The sequence below is a fragment of the Epinephelus moara genome, chromosome 9, assembly GCF_006386435.1.
Source record: "Epinephelus moara isolate mb chromosome 9, YSFRI_EMoa_1.0, whole genome shotgun sequence".
NCBI lineage: Eukaryota > Metazoa > Chordata > Actinopteri > Perciformes > Serranidae > Epinephelus > Epinephelus moara.
Window position 1 is genome coordinate 26,900,518 of NC_065514.1, and position 15,385 is coordinate 26,915,902.

The 15,385-nt window shown below is 43.6% G+C and overlaps 1 protein-coding gene across 5 annotated transcripts in view; it reads left to right on the forward strand.

The window, feature by feature from the left end:
* Nucleotides 1-15,385, forward strand: part of LOC126396103 (CDK5 regulatory subunit-associated protein 2-like) — a 41,138-nt gene that overhangs the window by 22,718 nt on the left and 3,035 nt on the right. The window contains exons 26-50 of one of the 5 annotated variants that reach the window (XM_050053945.1): nt 97-237; nt 325-434; nt 575-718; nt 1,252-1,344; nt 1,461-1,642; nt 2,306-2,657; nt 2,753-4,304; nt 4,497-4,598; nt 5,032-5,174; nt 5,634-6,037; nt 6,186-6,418; nt 6,810-6,861; nt 8,395-8,567; nt 9,333-9,680; nt 10,262-10,387; nt 10,546-10,662; nt 10,835-11,024; nt 12,085-12,206; nt 12,815-13,027; nt 13,143-13,232; nt 13,358-13,620; nt 14,477-14,626; nt 14,716-14,854; nt 15,163-15,209; nt 15,331-15,385. In XM_050053945.1, coding sequence (XP_049909902.1) covers nt 97-237; nt 325-434; nt 575-718; nt 1,252-1,344; nt 1,461-1,642; nt 2,306-2,657; nt 2,753-4,304; nt 4,497-4,598; nt 5,032-5,174; nt 5,634-6,037; nt 6,186-6,418; nt 6,810-6,861; nt 8,395-8,567; nt 9,333-9,680; nt 10,262-10,387; nt 10,546-10,662; nt 10,835-11,024; nt 12,085-12,206; nt 12,815-13,027; nt 13,143-13,232; nt 13,358-13,620; nt 14,477-14,626; nt 14,716-14,854; nt 15,163-15,209; nt 15,331-15,385 — 5,541 coding nt within the window. The remainder of the gene's footprint in view (nt 1-96; nt 238-324; nt 435-574; nt 719-1,251; nt 1,345-1,460; nt 1,643-2,305; nt 2,658-2,752; nt 4,305-4,496; nt 4,599-5,031; nt 5,175-5,633; nt 6,038-6,185; nt 6,419-6,809; nt 6,862-8,394; nt 8,568-9,332; nt 9,681-10,261; nt 10,388-10,545; nt 10,663-10,834; nt 11,025-12,084; nt 12,207-12,814; nt 13,028-13,142; nt 13,233-13,357; nt 13,621-14,476; nt 14,627-14,715; nt 14,855-15,162; nt 15,210-15,330) is intronic. The other 4 variants (XM_050053948.1, XM_050053946.1, XM_050053950.1 and 1 more) reach the window with 4 other exon arrangements.

A 15,385-nucleotide genomic window follows, 5' to 3' on the forward strand; every position in this document is an offset into this window, starting at 1 on the left:
CTGACAAGAGAACACTCACCTACACAGAAATGTACTTTATTTTCTTACTACAGAGATTGTGTGTGTATGTGTGTAACCCTCTGTGTATCTGTTCAGGTATGGACCTGATTGACCCTAAAGAACTCGAGAGCATGAGACACCAGCTTGAAGATGCACAGCGCTGGAACGCCTCTCTGCAGGCTCGTTTAGGAGCCATACAGAACCGTGGAGGAGGAGTCGGTGGAGCCAATGATGGTGGTGAGACTAGAAAAATAGCCTTTATATCTTATTTCAGAGTCTTGGCAAGTTGAATTGTATTCAATACATGTGACTAATGTTTTTCAGGTGACACTTTGAGTTTCATTGGAGATCAGACTTCCTACATGAGTATCTGTGTGGGAGAGGGGCAGGATGACAGTTTGTCTCTACTGTCTGCACAGGAGCTCAAGCAGAAGGTGAACATTGGGGAAAAGTATTGTCTCTAATAAACATAAGAGCAGATTTTAGCTAGTTGGCAAAACATGTCACCAAAACCTAAAACATAAAGAAGAAAAACACAGGTCATGCAAATGGATTAAAATGAGTCTCTCTGTAGGTGCTGGAGCTGCAGGACTGTGTCAGCAGACTGCAGACTTTAAACAATGAGCTGCAGAACCGGCTGTCGTTACTGGAGAAGTCAGACCATGATGCATACAACAAGGAAGACAAGGAGGTGGCCAGCGGTACCCCCTTGAAACAGGTTAGAGGCCATGAAGGACAAAGAGCTGCAAATTAATGGAGAAAAGTGTACTGGAAGTTGTGGCATTTAAGTTTATCTTAACACTTTCAAAGGATACATAACTGTCATAATAGCAATTTTTTGTATAGTATGTTTACATTTAGCAAATACTGGATCAATCATGTCTGAGTCCATGTCTAACATCCACCTTTATTAGTTCCTTTCTAACCTTTGTACCTACATCTTAACCTTTGCTCTGTCTAGCCTGTTACGAATGTGTCTTTACTCTGTGGTACTGTATGTCTTATTTCTCTAACAAGTGTGTTTCTTGTCTGTAGTAGAAGATCCTCTTTTTCTCCTTCACCTTTCCTAACCAGTCCCTGTTTTTCTTATCTCTGTGTCCCATGAAATGCTCTCTCTCTTCGCCATGCCACATTAGACACGTCATACCATTCTGCTGTTGCTGTGCAGTGTTTTATGGATTCTGTTCCCTCATTAAGTTTTCTTTTACCGAGCCATGTGTGTCACACTCGCCTCCCATCCCATTACTCTAGCAGCTTGAGAAGACGCAGCCTGTGCTTCACAGTAACAGGACTCATCACTATGGTCAGGATAAACAGAGTCAGACAGACATCAAAGTTGAACAGGTATGAACTATATTGTCGTTTATAGGTTTTTGAAGAGCTTTCAAAGAAAATAAGATATAATTAGATACTATTTTTTTTCATGCAATTTTAACTGTATTTCTAAACTTCCCTTTTAGATGGTGTCTGGAAGGCTATTTGGTGATATGGACAGTGGCTTTGGCCAGAGTAGAGAGCATGCTCACTCTAGCAACGACACCTTAGACACTGGAGACGAAGATTCGAGGCACAGGAACACAGATTTAATGGCACTTAAATCCCTGCTGACTCATTGTGGGGCCACATCAGTCTCGCACCTAAGGTTAGTCTCTTCTTCAGCAGTGTTCAGATCCTACTCCTTATTTTCACTCCAAGGGGCCGTGTCTACCAAAGCTTTTTTTTCTGACGCCAGTGTATTTTTTTAATTCTTTGTAATGAGGGCACCGTGTATTTATACTTTGCTAAAAGTGCCAGCATTGTGACAAGGCACTGATCATTTATTCTGTGCTGACCATTGCCCAGTAGGTGTTTTTTTTTTTTTTTTTGTGCTAAGTTCAAAAATGTTCATCTTTGGTGAAACGCTGCACTCGTTACTGTCACATTTTACCTAGCCGTTTAATTGCAGTGGAGGAGGGACAATATACCATGAAGACGGACCGTTAATCTTACATGTACAAGTGCTGAACGAAACACAACAACAATGGAGAAGATATATGTAAATTTATCTTTATAACCTTTCATCCAGAGCAAGTACTTTACCTTGCACAGACATTTTGCCTTCTGCGTATATTCCTTATCATAGCAACCAGACACAAAGTGTTTCAGCTGAAAAAAACGTTGCATCTCCAAACTGCTCTCAAGTGCTCCCAGCACGGCGTTTCCTGAGGAGCATATGGCATTTTCAGCTGAGAAAAAATGCTTTGGTGGACACAGGCCTTAGAATCATCGGGTTGATTAAAAACTAATCAGATTCCCCTTATTGCAGGGAGGAGCTGCTCAAACTTCGATTAGAAAATGTGGAGCTGCGGGGTCTCCTGAAAGAACAAACATCTACTGAGTGTAAAGAGAAAGAGAGCACAGACACCTCAGGGAGCAGCAGCGATGGACAGGCTGAATTGAGAAAGAGTGCGGAAACACTGCAGGCTGACTCAAAAGGTCACTCCAAGGTCATCAATCTGTCACAGGAGAAGGGAGAGAAGAACTCACATGAAGTGTCAGATGGGGAGAGCCCTGTCACCACTGAGCTAATTGTCAGCACCACAGAGGGAAAGGAGAGTCCAAAAACCAAAGACCAGTCACACAGCAAGAGTGCAAAACAGCATGTCGCAAGGCATGGGGTAAGTTTGTATTATGGTAAGATCTAAAAGAAACATTACATTGCTTTTGCATGAGGTCTAACTGTCAGTGTTTTTAATATCTGTTTCAATGGTAGGTCGGTGGTAAATCTCGCCTCCCGGTCCCTGTGAGGCTGAGAGAGGAGGCTGGCAGCAGCAGACAGGCTGTGAGCTCTGACCATCTCAAACATGATGCACTTCAGCACCTTCATTTGGATGGTGTATATGGGTCTGACCAGCAGCTGCATCCAGACTCTGACTCCCCCATGTCACCCCAGCTCAGCACTTCCCCTTCTTCCACACTTAGATATGCACATTGCACAGGCAGTCCAGTCGGGTCAGACAAGGGCTCTGAAGCTGGAGCAACACTGGATCACACCCAGCCTGAATCCGCACTTTTCACTCAGCTGGAGCTTCTCCACCAGGAGTGTCAGGAGAAGGAGACCCTGATCAATAAGCTAAGCGAGCAGCTGGCAGATTGGGAAGAGCTCCACGCTCAGCTCCGGGAAAAGGACCGGCTCAATCGCCAGTACGCGGAGGCCTTACAGGCCGCAGAATCCACCATTGCTTATCTGACTGCCTGCAGTCTGGACAGCCAGGGTGGATTTGGGTCACACACCAGTGCGTGTGCAGGTTCTGGCTGTGTGGGTTCAGATTCTGTCTTTTACAGCAGATGCATAGAGCTGCAAAAAGCCCTGCAGGAGAAGGAGGAGCTCAACAACCAGCTTGTAGAGCTTTTGAGCATGGCAGAGAAAGCCATCGCCTCCCTTGAGAGCCAAGAAAAGAATCCAGAAATCAGTGATTTATATTTGAAGATAGACACAGCTTTACAGCAGGTTAATGTGTCTTCAAATGAACAGAGCCCAAGGGGTGTTTTTGGAGGCACAGAGGACTCTGTGCAGGAGTCACAACAACACACAGACTCTTTGCAGGAGGCACTGTGGCAACAGAGGAGGCTTAATGCAGAGCTGCAGGAAAAACTAAGAGCTACAGATGATGCTGCTCAGCTTGGCTATAACAGAGACCAGAATGGTAAATGCTCAAGGCAGATGACATTAGAATCACTTCAGGAAAAGGAGTCAAAGGGAGATCAGGGCAAAATGGGAAATTCTGACAATGTCACTTTAAACCAGGAGGTCAAAGTTCTGATGAACTGCCTTAGTGCAACAGAGTCTGCCATTGCCTCTCTGGCAGCACACTGTACAAACACCAGCTCCTTGGCCCCTGGTAGATCTTCACAGACTAACCCTGACCTGCAGATGAATTTAGACAAACTTCAGAGAGCCCTGCAAGAGAGGAAGGAACTTGGAGAACCCACCCAGCCAGCCACCCAATCCAGTGGCAAGCAGTCAGCTGCTTCATTGGGACAGCTTCACCAAGAGCTCCATAATGACCTCTGCCGCCTCTACAAAGTCTTTAGTGATCGATCTCAGAGGATGTCTGAACTCCAGGCTTCCCTACAAGAAGAGAGGGGCCGTAGAGAGGAGAGCGAGGTCCACAGGACAGTGCAGGATGTCAAGGGATTACCACCGAGTGTTCAGGTCCAACTGGAGACTCTCCATAAGGCACTGAGGGAGAAGAAGAAAGCATGTAAAAACCTGGAGGAGAAACTAGCCACTGCTCTCACGTCCCCTGAAACTGCACAGAGAGGTAAGACAACACATTGTTTTTTTGCACATTTGCCTGAAGTATTTGAATTGTGCACAAACAGTTCACACTTGTAATAATTTTGTGTGTTAAGTTGAACACTTTTGTTTCAACATGAACAACACAATGAAGGAGAGAGACAAGATTCTGTAAATGATTTGTCCCTAACCCGAAATATATTGCTTCCAATGCCAGCTCTGGAGCAGGATGACAAAGGCGTGCAGGTGGATTTGCAGGACCTGGGTTACGAAACCAGTGGCAAGAGTGAGAACGATAGGGAAGAGAGCAGTAGCACAGGTAGACAGTTTTTAGACAGACGTTGCATGTCTGTCTGCTGAGTGGACACTAATCTCGAATGTGGATAGATTCTCTCTTTATGTCTGCATGAGGGGTGAACAAAGACTACTATAACACACTGTCTCTCACCTTGAGAAATGTTCTCTGTTTGGGTCTTATAACGACACACTCTACTGGTTTTAACCTGGTATTTCTCTGCACTATTCCCAAATTTGAATGGGCTGTCAATATTTTTGCATGTTTCCACTGAAGTTCGGGAATGTCTTTCAAGCACTCATTAACCTGTCACTTTTATTTCTTGTCTTATTATTTCACAGCCCAACTGTATCTTAAATCATTTATTTCCTCTTACGGCACTCTCACCCTTTGTTTTCCACAACTTGTAATGTCTTCCTGTTCCTTAGTTGACTGTTTGTGTCCATTATATTGCCAGATCTAGAGGTTGGCGTGAACCCTAGTTGCAGTGCCTCTAGCCTGCCTTCCCAACACGAGCAGGCCACCTTCTCCTCGACTGAAAACCTGGACTCAACCTCCAGCACCCCGTACCCAAGTTCCCCAGCTCTCAGCTCTGCCAAGGTATTTAACTCACTTTACGCTAAACCCCTCCCCTGAACAAAGATCATCCAGTCATATCTTATAAGCTGTAACTAGGTACAGATTTCCCCACTTGTTGAGCAGTGCAAACATCGAGTGCCATCTAGTTCTTTTATATTCGAGAGAAGGCAGACATCTCTACAGCTGATATCTTAAGCACTTGGAAACTCACACCAAAACAATCTAGATTGATAAATAGTACTACAGGTAAGATGAAAAGGAAGTCGTTTTGATTCTGGGGGGAACTATCCCTTGAAGCACATCATCATGCAAAATGATGTGCATATTTGAGACCCTTACATAATTCTTGTATTAAAACTGCCAGATAGAGACATTAAAAGTCAGCCTTGGAGTGTTTCAAACCAACTCATGGAGATAATGATAATAAAATACAGCAGAAACTCACATTTGAATTTTATTAACCCTTTAATGTGTTTCCAGGTCAGCCTGAAAAGCCTGCAGATCTATGATGAGTACGGTGTTTCCAAGGACCCTCTGCAGCTGCAGGGACAAGTCCGAGAGCTGAAGGTTCAGCTGGAAAACCAGACCAAACTCATCCTCCAAATGCAAAGTCTTCTGCGTAGGAGCTCTCTGGCCAGTGATCTAGTTGCCAACACCTCTGATCCCTTGGCCATCAAGGATCAGGAAGGGACACAGCGGGAGGACCATGGCCAAGATAGGAGCTACAGAAGTGGGCAGCTAAGGGAGAAAAAGGAAGGTGACAGCCAGGCAATGAAGGATAAAACCAGTCGTCTGAATGTGGAGCTGGAAAGGGAGAGCACACTGAACAGAAGCATGAGCGATCAGCTGCAGCAGACCCGCAGCCGCTCCACGTCACCAGCAAGGTCAACAGTCTTTTACAGCGTATTATCAAGATTATACTATTTTCACATTGAGTAAAAGCTGCACGGTCATTTTGAAAATCAAATCGTGACTCATGCTGTCAACTTTGATTTCCTCCCTCCATTTGTCCTCATTCTGTCTTCTCTACAGACTGGACTCCCTGGTTCAGTCGCAGGCCAGGGAGCTGTCACAACTGAGGCAGCAGATCAAGGAGAGTCGCAGGCTTGGAGCCCTGCAGCGTCGGCAGCTTGACGAGCTGAGCAAGGCCTTCAAGGAGCTGCTGCAGGCCGGAGAAGTCGATTACTACAAGGGGGAGGCGGTCAAAGAGCAGCTGGACAAGAGCCTGACCATTCTGGACAGGCTGGAGGGACGGCTGGACAAAGGTAGATTGTAATTGCGTTTGTTGTCTTTTAAGTAATTGTGCTAATCAGAACCACACTGCACAAACACACTTCTGATATTTGATGAATGATACAGCACTGTTCCAAAATCCACAAATCTCTAGCCTCCACAAATCTCTACCCAACACAAATAAAGAATCAACTTAGTACATTCCTTTAACTCAGTGATCTTTACCTAAATGTTGGGAGTACATGTCACGTAAGTTTTAAAAAGCAGCTGTGTTTGAGCACCTATTGTGCAGAAATGTCTCAGTGCTTCAACAAAGAGAAAACACTAGCCACCATCAGAGAAGGATGAACACAAAAGAGCAGTCACTTGTAACTGATTTTTACAGACAGGTCCTTGACAGCATCTTTTCCCTCTGTCTGCTAGGAGATTCTCGTCTGGATAACGAGGACGTGGTGGCCCTGGAACTGTCTCGCAGGTAGTCTCAAACTCTCACACTGCACTTGCTTAATGTTAGCGTCTTAATTCATTTGCTTGTATTCAATTTGTCACTGGTTTATTCATGGTAGAAAACAAGTATCTGTTATATTTAGAATCAGCCAATCCATGTTAGAGTTAGGTTACAGGGATACTGTAATGGCATCTTAAAGGAATAGTTAGACATTTTGGCAAATTCGCTTCTTTGCTTTCTGGCGGAGAGTTATACAAGAAGATTGATGCTTGTTCCATAAAGCAGCCACTGAGGGAAGCCTGCTTCTGTCTACCACATGACCCTCTTTTAAACTGCAAATTGTTGTCTTTACATTTAAGGTTTTGTAGGAATTAAACAAATGAGATTCAGTGTGTTAGTTTGTCATCAGTTGTGTGTTCTGCAGATTTTAAAGTTGATGGGATTTGTGTCTTTCTCGTGTTTGGTTCTGTGATTTTTCAGGTCATATCATACATGCTCCTGTTTAAGATTTAAGGGTCATTAGCTGTGTTGTTTTGGTGTTTGTCTCGTGACCCTTTTAAAGACACCCCCCTCCCCACCTCCACCCAGCCAATTGCCTTATGACCTCAGGCGGTGCATGTGTTATTGGTTTTGAATAGTGTCCTGCTGTTGACCTAATTTTTTCAGTGACAGCTAAAACATTAGGGTCACACTGTCTCCTAACTGGGTCACTGGCGTTTCTGAGAAATTTGAGGGGAACACACACACACACACACACACACACACACACACACACACACACACACACACACACACACACGTCAGTGTTAATCCAATTATGTCTTCCATGGTTTTGGAAAGCAAATTAATTATTAAACTCTTCCTAAAACACCTTGATCAGTATATATGTACTGTTCAACTGTCTTGACACTTTGTAACACTTCACATTTATTTCCCACCATTGTCAGGAAGCAAATTATCAAGTGGTGTCCTTTAATTAGATTAGAAATTCAAGTTTTTGGTGTTAATCTGTATTATTACTGATGTGGGCAGTGTTGGGGAGCTTCAGCTGGGATCACAGCCTCTGCTGTCCTATGAGGAGAGCATGAGAGATCCTCTTGACAGCCCGGCTAGAATCCAGCAAGAGATAGATAACCTGCGTCTGGAGCTAGAGGGCGAGAGAGAGCTGCTGCAGCAGCACATCAGCCTCCTCGTCCAGCAAAACCTCATGCTGGCTGAATGCACCAGGGAGCAGCTGGACCTGTGAGCGGGTTTGATCCAGGCAGATAGCATGACGTTTGCTGTGAACTCCACTTTCATGTTCTCTAACTGTGTGTTTCTGCTGAAGGTTACAGGTCTCCTAGTTAGGAACATATTTTTCTTGCCACCCTCTGTCTTAAGTGGGTACTCTTTCTTTGGGTGCTGTTCTTTATGTGCTGTGTACTTATCCTCCCTGTTTTACATTGTTTTGCTCTCCGGTGCCCAGCAACATGATGTAATGGATAAAATCCAGCTGTTGGGTCATCTGGGAGACCATGTGACCAACATGAGTAATTTTCCTCCTCTTCCTCCTCCTCCCAGGTTGGCTAAAGAGCTGCAGGAGAAGAACCGTCTGATCCAGAGCCTGCAGAGCCAGTTCAAAGGCCAAAGTCCCAGCAGCCACCACAGCTCTCACTCTGATCTGTACCCCTCAGACAGGTCCTCTTCCTCCTGCCACAGCAGCCCAACCACACAAGGAGGCAATCGAGCCCATAGTAAGCACAAACGTTTTCATATAAGCTGCAGATTTCTAGATATAATACTAGAAAATAGTCTCAGGGGGGGGGGGTGTCACAGTGTCACAGCCAGGTATATAGTACTAGACTGTTTGGTTGTTTTAGACCACACTAAAATTAACTCAGTTTCTGTAAAATTGCATATTTCCCATCCTGCCTCGGTGATATATCACTGATTACCTGAGCCTTGTCCACGGGCCAGGCCAGTCTAGTCGCAGCCTGTAATGGCACTTATTTTCCACTCAGATCCTTTCTGTTGCAGTGAGGCGTCCCGCAGCACAAAGCATGCTGGCCAAGGACAGAGCAGGTGTCCAGTTTCAATCCGCCTCCACTTAAAGTTGCATTATTCAGTGGCACCTATCCGGTTCGATCTTCAAATTGTGTTTCCCTTGGGAAAAGAGACAGTGAAGGCTATTACAGAGACAAGTGAAGCATGTAGATATGTGACAGGTCCTCACATTTCCTTTACTGCTACAACACTAAACCTGTTTGGCTTGGTTGCTGTGTTACTACTTGTGGTAGCATGAAGGATATAGAGAAGGATTACATTTTGGTTTACCATCTCCAGCTACTGAAGTTGGAACATGACCTGTTTAGGGATTAAATAATAAGCAGTAACAAAGGCCTTTCACATAAATATTATGTTTTAAAAAAGACCTTTGGACCATGAAAGTGATGAGGCAGGTCAACGTCTATTTTGTACTTTTTCATTGTTAATGTATTTACCCATTGTTGTATCTTTAGGCCAGCGACACCCAACTGATTGGACGGGAGCAGCTGTCACTCCTGTAGGAGGAGCTCAGGAGGAGGGTGTGTCTGGTCTCAGGGACACTGCCAGCAGACTGCAGGGCCTGCAGAGGGAGAACGGGCGACTGCAGGAGCAGCTAAGGGATAGCGAGGACCTCAACGCCACCCTGCGCAGTGAACTGGACCTGCATCGCTCAATTATGGCCCAGACCAGCTCCCACCATCAGGAAAAGGATCACAGCCACGACCTGGATGGATCAGGGCCGCAGATGGATACGCATAAAGGAGACCGAGACACTGGTTCACTAAAGAACGCTGCTGAACAGCCTCGCGTGATGAATTCAGGTAATTATGGTTCATAGGTAGATTGATTGTCATGTTAGTTATTTAGACTTTTTTAACTTTAATACTCTTTATTTTTTCATTTATTTTTTTTTTGCTTTTTATATTTGATGATGTTGTAGCAACCGTGTGGGGTTTAGCTGTCTGAATATACATATGAAGAACTATCTATTAAAGGGGAAGTCCACCATTTTTCTTATTTTGTAACAGGTATTCAACCTGTGAAAACAATTAAATTATGTATTTTGTGGGTCTGAAGGGGCTTTTCAAAGTATGCGTGGACTTGGAAAACACAGATTATTAGCAGAAAGCCTGATTACAAACTTGAGGCATGTACCTTTACTATGCAGGGAGGTTCAAAAAAAGAGGTACTCAAGCATTGCATTGCAGGAAGCGTAGGTTCTAGTGTTTTTGTAGCTTGACCCATAGTAGGAATCAAAAGTGAGGATATCTTGACCTCTACTGTTGAGATTTTGATGGTTTCTTTTTGAATATCTCTCAAATAAACCCGGTTTTATGTAAGTACAATCAAACATTCCCTTTTAGCGCCCCTTTAACTAAGGTTTTGCATATACATCTCTCAGACTTGCTGGCAGAACATCTGCAGGAGATCCGAGCTTTGCGACAGCGCCTGGAAGAGAGCATCCGCACCAACGACCGTCTCAGGGAACAGCTGGAGAAGAGACTAGCAGAGGTGGAGAAAGACCCAGGTACACACCTGAAATCACCTGCCTATATTTCATTCTCTCTCAGTCAGGGTGATTAGCATGTGTGTTTAGCATGTATATCATTTAAAATAAAAAATACTCTGCTTTGTAGAAAGCACGCTTTGGTTTAGTGATGAGTGTATATATATGCTCATGTTCAGCAGCCACCAACATCTTCATCCATGGCAACGAGGAGCAGGGTCAGCTGGCCAATGAGGTGCGATTCCTCTGGGGACAAAACCAAGCCCTGAAGGAACAGCTTAGCCTGGGATCTAGAGGTAAAAAATTTTGGGCAAGCTAACTTTAACCTGTAATCAGGAACACATCTTTTCAGTCAGTAGACCAACAGATGTGGTCTGTCCTGACAGGTGGTGCTGTCGGTGCTGAAAACTAACTATCATGACTTAACTTAACTTTTCACTAACTTTAAAAGATTTATATTTCCTCCAGATAAGCAGAAGGAGAACGAGAAGCTACGGGAGACTCTGGCCAGGCGGACTGCCAAACTGGAGCAGAGCAGGAGGGACTGCGAAGCTCTGAGGCAAGAAAACAGTCGACTGCAGGAGAGGCTGGAGCACAGCAGCCAAGAAAACTCACAGCTGCAGGAGTCACTGCACTACAGCAAGGAGGAGCTGCACAGGTACACACACACACACACACACACACACACACACACACACACACACACACACACACAGGTAACATTCACTAGCACACACTTCTAAATGTGTCCTCGCTGCACACGCATACTATCATTACTACTCCCCTTCCTCACGCAACCTGAAACTACACAGAGCTCCTAATTACCATTGTAAAGAGTCATCACTGTTACCATTATTCCATATTATTAGTACAACTTGGAAACATGATAGTCTATCATTGTAAGGCTCATCCATGAACACACACATGCATACATACCATAATGATGGTATGTGACCTCTTGCCCTGGGTCCTACTGACACAGATGAGTGAGGCTGACACTTGAAACCTGGAGTCTAGTTTACTGTCAGATCACTTCTCCTCTCCCTTTCCTTATCTCTTCAGTGTGTGTGTAGTGTTGTAGGCTTATGTACTGCATACACAAGGCTTTTTACTTTTTAGAGATTTTCCTTTTTCTTTTTGAGGACACATTCATTTCAAGATGACTTTGCATCACCGCATCTATATTTTATATATTCAGTTGCCAGATTGTTAAGTACACCTGACTGAATTGAATAAATAAAGTAGAACAAAGCAGTCCAGTAGTAAATGTTGCCATCAGTAGGATTTTAATGCTCAGCAGTGTTTCCCCTAGGTTTACTGCTTTGGGGTGGCCAATTAATTACCAGGGACGGAAATAACAAGCTTCACCATATCATTATTGATTAAATTGACTCCACTAACACACATGAAACATGGCTCAACAACAAGAACATTTAAAATATGAAATTTGGCTTGATAATAACTGTCAGGGTCCATAAACTGTTGTTTGTGTTTTAGTGTCTTTACTTTCATATAAATAGACCGAAGACAGTTGAAAAAGTCTTTGTTATAGAACGTGAAAATTAAAAAGATAGTAGAAAAGAAAAACTGGGGGCAAAACAATGTTATTGTCACCTAAAAAACATGTACTATTTTCCTCTTAGTAGGTAGATGTTTTGTTGTTTTTTCCAATAATTGAATTTGGTGTGTGTCGTGTGTGTGTGTGTGTATGCTTCCAGGTTGCAGTGTGAGGTAAAGCTCCAGAGGCAGCAGCTGTCTGACTCCCAGCATCTTCTGCAGTCACTGCGGGTGGAGCTTCAAGTCTATGAAAAGATCAAGACTGACACTCACAAACACAACGGTACTGCAAGTCTTTTTTTTTGTTTGTTTGTTTCTTGATAGCCTCTTGAGTGTTATGTAGTTTAAATAGTAATAAATAGTATTTACTTTTTCTCCTAAAGTGTAGAGCCCAAAATACCTCCACACACTGCTTCTCAGATGCCTTGGTGTCGTTATCGTCTGCTCAGGAAGGCTTTGCCAGTGCATCGCCAGTGTCCTTCATTTTCATAGCAAACAACATTAACACCTTTGCTTAAGCTTAGTTTCATGAAAGGTCATGCTGACAGGTATGTTTTTTAGCGCCCTTTTCTGAGTCCCAAAGCAAACTACTTTAAATGGTCTGCTGGCTTATAGACTGTAAATTAATTGTAATTGCAGGCTGAAAGTTATCTGTGTTTGAACGAACAGACAAATTTTGAATAAAAAGTGACAGTCCTAACTGACATAGAGGTGATAGATGCACACATCGTAATTATTTTTTTGTTTTTTAGATTGCCTAATCACAGGTCAATAGCAAAGATAATGTACATGAACACGGTGGAAAGAAAATGAGAGACAGTTACATGACATTCTGCTTTTGTCTGCTTCTGGTTCTGCAATACTAATAAGTTTCCTTCCTCCTCTTTGCAGAATCCAGTGAAACGACCCCGGGGCCCGTCTCCGTCCCTTCCTCTGGCTCAGTGGACCTGAGCGAGCTGCTGTTGGAGATCAGACACCTGAGGCTGCAGCTGGAGAGGAGCATCCAAACTAACACGGCACTACGACAGAGACTGGAGGAGCAGCTGCTCAGAGGACAGAACCGCTCAGAAACCATCAACATCAACTATCTGCTGTCTTCTCCAGGTAAACACAAGGCACAGACTCACATGCTTATCACCTGTGACAGATATACAGAGGCATATAAACACATACAGGAATCTGCCAGGTCGTGTCAGTGTTGGTTTTACATTTGTCGTAGATGAGGGAGGCAGGTCACCAGGTCGTGAGGGCTGCGATCCTGTCCGTCACTCTTTTCAGAGCCACAATGAGCAAACCAGTTTCCTCCATGGTAAGAAAACCTTATCAGAATTGACATGCTGTTACATTATAGTAGTAAACACAGATTATTAGTATTGTTCTCCAGCGTTGTGCATGACAGAGAATGAACAACAGTATTTCAAAACATCTTTTCAGATGAGAAACGTCGTGCTCATTCAGAGGTGGATGGTGGATCAGTTGGCAGCAGCTCTGGCGACAGCGTCTCTGGTGGTCCCTCTCGTCTGGTGCCAGGACACCGGATGTGGGCCAATCGCAACGGCCGGCATATTTTGGGTCTGATTGAGGACTATAATGCCCTCCGTAAGCAGATCTCAGATGGACGGAAGCTGTCACACAGCATGGACGCACAACTGCAGGAGAGTCTGCACACACTCGAACAGCAGGGCTCAGACAACAAGGTACTAATAACCTATCATATTTGAAGGGAACCTGTCTTATTCTTCCTTATTTTTTGTCATATGTAATGTTACAATGTCAGATGTTCAATTTAAATGTGGCCAAAGTTTCTCATTCATCCTTAAGTCAGGGAAACATGAAATCTTATGTTGCAGATGTTGTTAAATTCGCCCTGATTTCGGATTATATTCCTGCTGAAACAGTCCAATTTATAAGTTTTGATTGGTGATTTTTCATCACTGCTTAGACCTAACGTTGACCAGCTTTCCTCCTGCCAATGTCAACATGAATTTGTCGTTCACAATGTAGCATTATCAGGGAAACAACACGGTGTGTCCCCTCACATGTTGATAGTGAGTTTACTATGTCCTTTCGTCCTGAAGGCATCCTGGGGAACATCTGTTTTCATCCCAGACCCTTTTTTTTTTTTTTTTACCCCAGTATGATGGGATGCCATTAGTTTTGAGCCCTGCTTTTTAGCCTGTCCAAAACTGAGGGGGCAGGTGCTAAAAGGAGTCTCTTAGACAGAGGGTGAGCACAGGTGTTGAGCTCAGATAGTGTGAGGAAAATAGTGGGGCGGGGGGTTTTACCATTAAAGCATGTAAAAATGTTCTTGTTGAAAGCCAAAATACATATGAACTATGAAATATGAACTTGAAAATGATCATAAGAGGTCCCCTTTAACATGTTTTTAGTTGCAGTTTGTTGTGTATTGATTGATAATAAAAACAAATGAAATGTATGAAATGAAAAGGTTGTACTAATGTTTAATAACGTAAATAATTTTATTGCACTGCTTGCATAAATTATACATAACCAGCAACTAGTGTTAATGCTGTTATGTCTCCATCTTCACAGGTTACAGAACAGCAGCACCTGAAGAGTTTGTCTAGCAGCATAAACACAATGCAGCACGTGTTAGAGGAGGCTGGTCGACTGCTCAAACTGGTGTGGAGAGTCTCTTTGCCAGCCGGTATAACAGCAGGGGACGGCATCAACAACCAGCAGGTGGACATACACAAACATGTGTACTGTATCTCCTCTATCCAATTCGGTATCCACAGAACCAAATCTTAATCCTTTATCCTCTGTACCAGGATGAGTTGCTGAAAAATGAGATAGCCAGACTGAAGAGCCGGCTGTCACAGCAGGAGAGGATGCTGAGTGGAGCTGTCAAACGCCTCCGAACAACCAACCAGCTCAAAGAGGGAATGGAAAGAGTCATCATTGATCAGTGTAAGATTATCTTGTCTTACTCAGTTACTGTATTGTATACTCATAAAGACGCCTCTTTACTCTGAGGTATCTTTATGAACTAAAGTTCTATTCATTTTTAGTCACTTATCAAGAAAAAAGTCAAATTGCTTTTAGATTCTCCAATTTTTAACCATTTTCTTCACTTTATTGGCCGATAAATCACAAAACTAATATACACATTAATCATTAGTGAAAATAATCATTAGTTTTAGCTTTTCTGTTTACCAGTGTGTAAATAAACTGGGATATGTGACTTTATTTGACGTGAATTATGTTTTCCAATCTAGTGTATCTAACCCATGGAGTGCTGAAGAAAGCCAGGGGGAATTTAGAGGTGAGTTTACCAAAAATCACATGCGGCACTGTCAAACGAATGTTCTTGTCCGCAGTGGTAAATTCCTCTTCAGTGAATCATTCTTCTTTTCCTTCTCACCCTCCATGTGAAATAATGATAGACTAATTACTGCACCCTCTTTGGCCTGAAAGGCCTGTCTGGAGGACCAGACGAAG